The 9,938-nt window shown below is 35.3% G+C and overlaps 1 protein-coding gene across 1 annotated transcript; it reads right to left on the minus strand.

The window, feature by feature from the left end:
- Nucleotides 1-704: 704 nt before the first annotated feature.
- On the minus strand, nt 705-7,484 carry LOC128014714 (monoacylglycerol lipase ABHD2). The gene is made up of 10 exons (XM_052598426.1): nt 7,372-7,484; nt 5,542-5,774; nt 5,177-5,352; nt 4,758-4,925; nt 3,989-4,172; nt 3,785-3,877; nt 3,533-3,634; nt 3,379-3,448; nt 3,212-3,296; nt 705-1,800 (listed from the first exon to the last, which is right to left on the minus strand). Exons 2-10 carry the CDS (start codon nt 5,751-5,753, stop codon nt 1,625-1,627), a joined length of 1,266 nt encoding a protein of 421 aa, XP_052454386.1. The 5' UTR covers nt 5,754-5,774; nt 7,372-7,484; the 3' UTR covers nt 705-1,624.
- Between the last annotated feature and the right edge of the window lie 2,454 nt (nt 7,485-9,938).

The raw sequence follows: 9,938 nt of genomic DNA on the forward strand, positions 1-9,938 counted from the left end.
AGCAGTGGTTTCCTAGCAGATATTCTACCATGAAGGCCTGATTCACACAGTCTCCTCTTAACAGTTGTTCTAGAGATGTGTCTTCTGCTAGAACTCCGTGTGTCATTGACCTGGTCTCTAATCTGAGCTGCTGTTAACCTGCGGTTTCTGAGGCTGGTGACTCGGATGAAATTATCCTCCACAGCAGAGGTGACTCTTGGTCTGCCTTTCCTGGAGCGGTCCGCATATGAGCCAGTTTCTTTGTAGCGCTTGATGGTTTTTGTGACTGCACTTGGGGACACTTTCAAAGTCTTCCCAATTTTTCGGACTGACTGACCTTCATTTTTTAAAGTAATGATAGCCACTCGTTTTTCTGTACTTAGCTGCTTTTTTCTTGCCATAACACAAATTCTAACAGTCTATTCAATAGGACTATCAGCTGTGTATCCACCAGACCTCTGAACACAACACACCTTCTTCTGTTGTTTTAATGGCGGTTGGCAAACCAACTAAAGGTGCATTGTCTGCCACCTACTGGATTGGAGTATAGAGCACTACTTGGTTGGATATACTTGGTGCAAAAAAAAAAAAAAAAAAAAAAAAAAAAAATATATATATATATATATATATATATATATATATATATATATATATATATATATATATATATATATATATATATACTGATTAATATAAATTGAAATAAAATAAAAGTAGTCAGAATATTCAAATAAAAATAAACATGTTAAGATTAGATATTGTCTGATTCCAGTTGTTAGCTACTGTCAAGAGGGGATTTTAAATGGTTATTATTTAAGGAAAATTCAAGACGTGATAAGTGAGAGAGCTAATCTACTCCTAGAGTGCACTAAAACACTGTCATTGTTCTTATTTCGATTTAATATTACATTAAAAGTAAATAATCTGCCATGTTTGTCTTGTATAACAACAGAGAATGACAACAATAAATGGGAGACATTGTCAGATCATTGCTTCAAGTGTTAGCACTTCCATCTACAGGAAACTATTTATTAAATACATTTTTAATGAAAATAACTGTGGCCCTGAAGCATAAATAAAAAGATACAATTAAAAGTAGCATGGAATAAAGTGTCAATAAAACATAAGGCAACCTGACACACTACACAAAAGCAAATGTAAGTGGAAATGTTCAAATTCTATTGAACTTTCATCACTAAATATTAACAATTTCTAAACTAATCAAAAATTTAACATCTCACAAAGGTGATTTGATGAATTATTATTCGAGATTTGCTGACATCATAGTATAGAAAAATGGATGTAAATGACATCTGGTGAACTTAGTGTTAGTTACAACAGTTATTAGTCTACACCTCTTTACCATCTTCTCTTACCAAGTATGTGTTTTTCCACAAGGTTCACTATAACCTTTTTCATAAACATTTTATGAATACCTCTGCACAGTTTGCCAGGCTTTGTAGTGATACGCCATTGACATCTGACTCAACTTATGGTAAGTGTAATTTATTACACTTTCTCTCAAATTCCTGCTTGAAGGTCAGAGCAAGGTCTAGTGAGTCAGACTTTTAGAAACCATCATCTAACCTCAAGTCAGAGAAAACGAGAACACCATCAAGTGTTATGCTGAGTGTTGCACAAGGCATTATTTTGCCTGCTGGCACTGTGGCCTGTGTTTCTCCCATTGACAGATAGCATTGGCATAACTGACTATGACTTTGTCCATCCAGGAAAGAGGTTGAGGGAAAAGAACAGCGCCTTCAAAGAAGCCGAGATGACCTCCATGTAGTGTCAGAGCGAAGATCACATTTTGCTTCTTTTCTGTGGGGAAACAATACAGATTTATTCTTATTTTAGGTACACATTGAAAGCTATTTTAATGTCTTAGGAAGCCATTCATTCTAGATGTATGTTTTTGATTAACTAAGTACTGACTCATAAGAGTCATTATTTTAGGAATTGGACTACACTTGCTGCGCTGTACTGAATATTTTAAGGAGACTGGATGCAATCATCACATATCAATGTGCATAGACTCGTTTAGTTTACACCTGAAGTGGATTGGTCTCTCTAAGCGAGATCCCAATTTTTTGTGTTTTTCACTAAAAAGAATCAATTCAGTCATTCATTCAGAAATCGAACTACACTGGTCGTTCTGTATGTTTTTGATTCAATAAAAAGAACTGACTCATAAAATTATTTCTTTCAGAAACTGGACATTATGCCTTTGAGTCACTAAAAAGAAGTGACTCACAAGAAAAATTCGTTTAGAAATCAGACTACTTTGGTTGTGAAAGATACTTTTGACTCACTAAAAAGAAAGCAGACTCGCAAGAGGCATTCATTTAGAAATCAGACTACACTGATTGTGCATTATGCCTTTGAGTCACTAAAAAGAAGCAACTTATGAGAAGCATTGATTCAGAAATCAGACTACACTGGTAGAGGAATATGCTTTTGATTCACAAAAAAAAAAAAAAGCAGTTTATGCGACATGATGTCATTTGAGAATCGGACTGCACATCCTGCACACGATGTAGATTCAGATTGTGCAACTGTAGTGTAGGAATTTTTGTCAGAGTACTTTAAAAAGGTATTTAATACACATCGCCCTATTTTATTGATAACTGAACCAGAATAAGAATCGGTTCTCAATCCTATTATAAATGCACTTTATTTTTATTATTAATTAACAGCATTAAATATCAAATAGACATATACTTAGAAAACTAAATAACAGAGGCTGCAAAGTCTTCTGTCGTGGCCACTTTAAAAATGCATCAACTTTTAACGTCTGTTGAAGCTCAAGAAGATTAGGTGTCACATGTTTCCTTAGCGTGAGATAGTTAGGCTTGTTAATGGGGTTCTCTGTTGGATCTTTCACCTGAGGCTGAAGGAAGAAGCTGATGGCAGTAATCTGATAAATAATCACAGAGGAAAGATCAGATGGCACTGAAAAATTCAGCACAGGTGTCCAATGCAGGATCTTAGAAACACAGCAGTGCTGAGAATTCTAATGGACGCCTAAAAGCACTATTAGGCCATATACGTGTTGAAGACGCGAGAGTTTTTTTCTTTTTTTTTTACACTCACTTTGGTAGGTCCTTTATATTTAATGATTTATTTTTTGCTTGCTACAAGCCACTTGACACATCCATCAACATCCATCAACTAAAGATGGATAAAAATGGAAAGAATTAGACAGAATAGTGTCTATCTAATCTATAAATACCTGCTAGTGTGCGAGGTATCTTCAGCAGTGACTGATGGACTAATGGATCATCTGAAGAGTTCATCAAGAGGAGAGGAACGCTGATCTGATATGAGAGACATATGCGATTATGGTTTTCAGAAGAACAACATGACTTAATAAAACTGGCGTTCAACAAAGTTACTTACATTGTGAATATAACGCACACAGCTTTCCTTCTCATAGTACTCCTTTAGGGAGTTGTGTCCATGAAACTTCCTAATAGAGACATACATTTTGAAAAGAATCATCTTGGGAATATAAAATGCAGTCAGAAGTGTCCTATGAAAGCTTTTAAAGTACCTCATAATGTTGTCATCAATCTGCATGAGGGAAGTGGCTGTATACAGATGGCTGAGGTCGGCAGCCTCCATATTGCTAGAGCTCATACCAAATAAACTTGCCCTACAGGACAGATTTACTTGACTCAGTTTCACAAGGGATAGTTAGGAATATAAAGGAATTGGTTGCCAGGAACAAGTGTCAGTCATGCAGTTTGGTGGCCATTATCACTTATCAATCAGAGTCAGATAGATCACATAAATAAGGACTAACCTGTGAGATAGAATGATTTTTTTCATGTTGTCCGCCATGAGGAAGTTGTATAGTCTCCTGCACTGATCCCACTGTATAAATGTCTCCTGAGCCCTAAAGACAAACAAATAAAACACAAAACCAAAATTACATATGCACTTGATATACATTTTATATCAAGTGCCTAACCTAACCCTAACCCTAAAGTAAAAAATTATTTCTCACCTCAAAGCACTATATCCTTGGCAGATGCTGACGCAGCATAGCACTCGCTCCTGATTGGCTGGACTCTCACCCAGGTACTTGCAGGCGATGTTCCCTCCCAGACTGAAGCCCACCACAATGAGCTGAGTTTGTGGGAATGTGCGTTTAATGTAGCCCACCATGGCTGAAAACTCCCAGGTACAACCTTTAACACAGTATTGCATAGTTAATAAACCATAGTTAAACATAACAGAAATAAGTGATTGCTGTACATTTTCTATAGAAAGATGCATTTATTTGAAGTATCATTTCAAATTCTAAAGAATTTATATGATTTAATTTGTCATTGTTAATATACACACATATATAAACTACCAGTCAAACGTTTTTGGACGGCAAGATTTTTAATGTTTCTTTTTTGAGAAGTCTCTTCTGCTCACCAAGCCTGCATTTATTTGATCCAAAATACAGCAAAATCAGTAATATAGTGACATATTTTTACTATTTAAAATAACTAGATTTTAAAATCGAATTTATTTCTGTGATTTAGAAATAAATTATCAAAGCTGAATTAATATATATATATATATATATATATATATATATATATATATATATATATATATATATATATATATATATATATATATATATATATATATATACATATATATATATATATATATATACCTACTCACACAATTTTCATTTTTTGTAATAATTACATACAGTATATATATAAATTTGCTTGTTTCATAACAAACAAACATGCTTGCCAAGCGTGGCTTACCATAGGTGAACATCCTTGGGGAAGTCAGCTCGATGTTTGGTAGTGCTCCAAGATGGTTGAGCACGGCGCACCTGTAGCCTTGTTTCTGTGAATAATCCACAAAGGTCCGTATATAATGCTTCTCACTATGGTTACCGATCCCAGGACAGATCACCATGGTGAGGTCTTCTGTGATGGGACAGAGGCAGATAAACACTAGTGAAAGTACGAGCAACACCTTTGCCTCTCCAGAGGAATCCTCTTAATCATAAACACCATAAGTGGATGAAAATAACAAGCTGTCAAGGTCTAAAAATGCAAGAATGCAGCATAAAAAGATTATTTTCGAGTAAACCATATGATAGCTCTGTGTATATTTTAGATCAAGATTTCCCCTTTGGGGTCAAAAATCCCTTTGCTATTGAAAAACCCAGGCTCACCTCCTGTACTGTGGACGCCTTGTGGCTCAAACAGGTCAAAGGTGGCAGTGGCTCCATCTGGCATAGACAGGTACTTACGCAGCCCACAAGGTTTAGGGGACTTTACCCTTCCCATCTTCCCATAAAGAGCAGTCTGGAGATGTCCACTCTTCCCCCATAACAAGGGAGGGATGTACCTGGAGACATGGGCAGGTGGCGTAATAGTTAATGTATCCAAATATATATTTAACTAAAAATGTACTCCTGATTTCTTCTAGTCATTCCACAGCAAATTTGCATCATTTTATTGTATTTTGTATTATTAAATAATGTGTGAGAAGACTGCAATAAGATGACAAGAAATCCTTCTAGGCTGCAGCACTCACTCTTTGGTAAGAATGGGACAAGACTTGAGCAGGTAGCGATTGAGAGGGGTGTCTTGACAGGTGATGTCAGGTGCTGCGGTGGGACACTTCAGGTTCAGGGTCCGCACAATGACATACAGCACCGTGGCTACAGCAGCCAGCTTCATGCCATCAAACATGGCCGGCATCTCAGGAGATATGGTGCGGACATCTGCCTCCACTTGGGCACTCATGATGGATTAGTTTACTAAAAGCTAATTAAAGGGGAAAAATTATGATGAAAGGAAATATATTAATATTTTAACTTTTTACATGCATACACGGATATATAGAATAGCACATATTTCATATATCACTTTATTTTCAGATCGGTTAGAATAAAAGGAAATGAGCCTCTCAATATTAAAAAAAATATTTATGTAAAGGTTTTTTAAATAATGAAATGACATTGTTTTGTTTTTTTGTAGAAAACATTATAATTGTTTATCAAACATGATAAACATGAATTTCAAAATTTGAGTAACGTGATCATATTTACATTGTCCTTTGAAGAATTTAGCAGCTGTGTTTTGTACTAATTTAGAAATGCCTAAATGGATGTTGCAGTAGTCCAAGCGAGATGCAATGAGTTCATGGATAGCAATCTCTAAAGTTTTCTCAGAGAGAAAAGATGTAGCTAAAAAAACCAAACCAAAAAAACCCCAAGAACTAATAACCACATTTATTTGGTTATCAAATTTGAGACTCTGATCCCAGAACATGCCTAGGTTCTTGATACAGGAAGAAGTAAAAGGAGCAAAGTAGTCCTGATCGATACTTCTGGTCCCTGAATTTTCACTGCGGCCAAAGACTATAACTTCGGTTTTTGATTCATTCAGAAATAAGAAGTTTTGAGAGAAACACATTTTCAATTCATCATCACATAAATAAATAAAGGTAAATAATTTGGGGTATCACCTGCATAGCAGTTAAATTATGCTTTTTTTCTGTAAATAGAGCCTATGGAAGTAAATACAAAGCAAAACGTATGGGTGCGAGAATAGAACTCTGCGGCACTCCACAGGAAAGTTAAGCAGGCGATGAAGAAATATTACCCAATCTAACAGAGTAACTTCTATTTGTTAAATATGATTTGAACCAGCTAATAACAGTTCCCTAGTTGCCCACAAAATATTCTAGTCGAGATAGAAGCATTTTATTAATTTTTCATCACCTGTATCAGGTCAAGTCTAACAGAATTAGGATAAGAGTCACCAGAGTCAGTCACTATCAAAGTATCATTATAGACCTATAATAAAGCAGACTCTGATGCAGAGGCTTAAAGTTTAAAAAATTTGATTTGCACTAAGGAAAGACCGTAGCTGAGTAAACACAGTTTTTTCCAGTGCTTTGGTAATAAAAGAATGGATTATACACACATAAACAAATCTAAAAGTAATAGAAAAGAGTACATTTGGACAGAATTAATATGACTTAAAAAAAGCTAAACACATATAAAAATAGGATAAATTGCCAATATAAAAGACAGAAATATTGCACTTATTGAATTAATTAATTTCATCATGCAACACAGTTACAGGGAGTTAATCTGTCTGCTCTTAGTGAGTACAGTTTACAGTGACTCTGTCAACAGAGTTAATCATACTTCTGACATAAACGTGCTTAGAATGTTTTTGAATTTCTATTATTCAATATAAAGCTGCTGTATTATGCATATTTTTTACTTGTTATAAGACAATTTAGGACGCGTTGAGCAATTTAAATATTGCTTGTGCGTTATGAACATAACAATAACATAACAATAACATCGAATTCTTAGCATGCACAACATGCATAGAAAACAATGCATACCTTGTCTTCAGAGTTGTCCGGTGACTCATCTGTGTCTCTGCTCTTGACATCTTCTCTGTAACGTTACTCAAAGACATCTGACGACTACAAACATCATTCACAGAGCATCGTCATTCACTTTACACCCAGCAACTGGAGCGCGTCTTCATTCGCGTGCTCTGATTGGAGCAGCGTCACAGTGACGACAGGATCGCCTAGTGCCATTGAATTCCAATAGCGGCAATTTCACTGTCATTCAGTAGCTGTTATCTGAGTGAACCAAAGAGTACAAATAAATTACACTGAAGTTTAAGTATGAATACTATGTTAAATTTCCACTGAAGGAGAAGTCAAAATAGGGCCAAAACATAAGTGAAAGTTTACAAATGTTCAACAAGTTGCTTTGTTTTTATAAAGCCTTTGCACAAAAAGGTTGCTTGCTTAAGTTAAAAATGTAAAGTAAAAGTAAACTTTTAATTGGAAATGTATAAAGAAACGTGATCAACTTAGATCACCTTTGTTTCGCATTGTTTCACAGAATAAAGATGCTCACTAAATCAAATGATAGAAAAGTAATGTTATCCCTTTAAACACCTCTACTGGTTTGTTTACATAATTTATTTTATCTCCCAAAACTAAAATGCTCAAGCAAGCAAGCAAAATAAATAAATAAATAAATAGATTCTCCTATATGAAATGAAATAATATGTAATGTATTTCCTTTAAACATGTTTACTGCACATGTTGCATACACATTTATTTTAACCACCCAGAAACAGGGGGAAAAAAACTTATGCTTAAAATAAATCCTGAAATGGATGGATCGGATGAATGAATGAATAGGGTAAATAAGAAAAAAATAGCATTATCCTATAATAAATATGATAAATAATGATCCCTTTAAATGGCTTTATATATTTATTATCATAAATCAAATGCTTAAAACACAGAGGAAAACGTGATCTGACTGATTGATTAAATGCAGTTTCATATGGATATGAACAGTGTGCTGATTGATCATTTCCACAAGATGGCAGGATACAACTGAAAGCACACAGCGCTCCATGGAGCAAGTTGTTTACAGTTTCCATGTATTACAAGTGCTTTCGTCAGAGTGGTATGTTCTCACAGAAATTCAGAGAACTGGAGAGAGCAGATGCAAAAGTGACAACAGCAGTGCACCAGCAGTCCAAGAACATCTTGAGGACTCAATATAACAATTACACGGCAAATTCCAAGTAATGCACTCTGTAATGCACAACTGATTTGATCCCCCTTATAAATGATTACATTATTTCCCGTAAGTGCCATAAATGGAACACAGTTACTCACTCTAAGTGATGCTAAATAAGATGGATATTTTGTGAGACAACCAGGCTCTTAAATGTCTGATGTTTAAAATCCAGCTCCATGATTTTCCCACAGCCGACATCCATTATATTATTAGAGATTAGTGGCTCCGCTGGAGGAAAATCAACCTCACTTTATATTCAATCAAATCAAGTGGGACTGGCTAAAGTGTCTGTAGAGGAGCATTTAGACACAAGCTCTTAAGGGCCCCAGCAACAGAGCCAAGAGAGACATTAATAAGCTATTTTTCATTATGCATAAAATGGAATCTAGTGGTGCATGAACAATTGGTCTTCTTAAACGTTTTGACTTTGTGAAGTCCTTTCAAGTTTAGGGTTAACTAGCCTAATATAATACAATTTCTCTTTCAGTATTTCAAATTTACTGAATCCTAACTTACACTGTCCAGAAGCTTTACATTTTGCTGCATATAGGCCTACACAAAAGCACAAGATACTAAAAAAAAAAGCATGATCACCAATTGATCACCCACACTTTGCTCTGACCCGCATGCATAAATGCATTAATGCATAGCTAGAGCAATACACCCACTACCTTGGCCCACAAAGCCCATTTATGCTTTTGCAAGAATGCAGCATTTGTTTATGCTACAACAATCTGCTTTATCTCACTTTCTATTAGGCCTACTTATCTTCAGTTGCATGATTTAACAGCAAGTTGGGCTTGATGTTTAAATGAACGCTTCCAACATCTGCAGAAGCCTTAAGGATGCATTCAGAAAAATCAGCTCCTTTTAAGATCTGTAAAGAGATTCTAAAGATTCTATCATAATTTATTCACCCCACTTTTGTTATTTATAGGCTACAGTGGATCAGAAAAACAGCCTCATTCACTTTAATTAAAGATATAGGAATGGTGACTAACACTACCAAACACAGAACGTTCCCATAAGGTTGCTTATTTGTTCCCGTTTGGTTTTGGGAACTGAAAAAAATAAGGTTTTGGAAAAGTTCTCTGTTGGTTCGTAGGTTTTTGTATTTCACGGTATAAAGAAAGTTATGCAGGTTTGAAACGACATAATTAAATATTTTCAATTTTTGCAAAACATAACACATGCCTGAAACCACCAAATATTTTCTCCTTCTGTAAACCGAGCTGTTTTGTTTACTGTATCAAGTCAATCAAGCAGTGCACTGTTATTCGCACTAATGACTACCCTGGGGGCGGGGCCATATTTTAAAAACAGGATGTAATTGGTTGAGAGCAGAGATACACGT

Source organism: Carassius gibelio, chromosome B25, assembly GCF_023724105.1.
Source record: "Carassius gibelio isolate Cgi1373 ecotype wild population from Czech Republic chromosome B25, carGib1.2-hapl.c, whole genome shotgun sequence".
In the NCBI taxonomy this organism is placed as follows: domain Eukaryota; kingdom Metazoa; phylum Chordata; class Actinopteri; order Cypriniformes; family Cyprinidae; genus Carassius; species Carassius gibelio.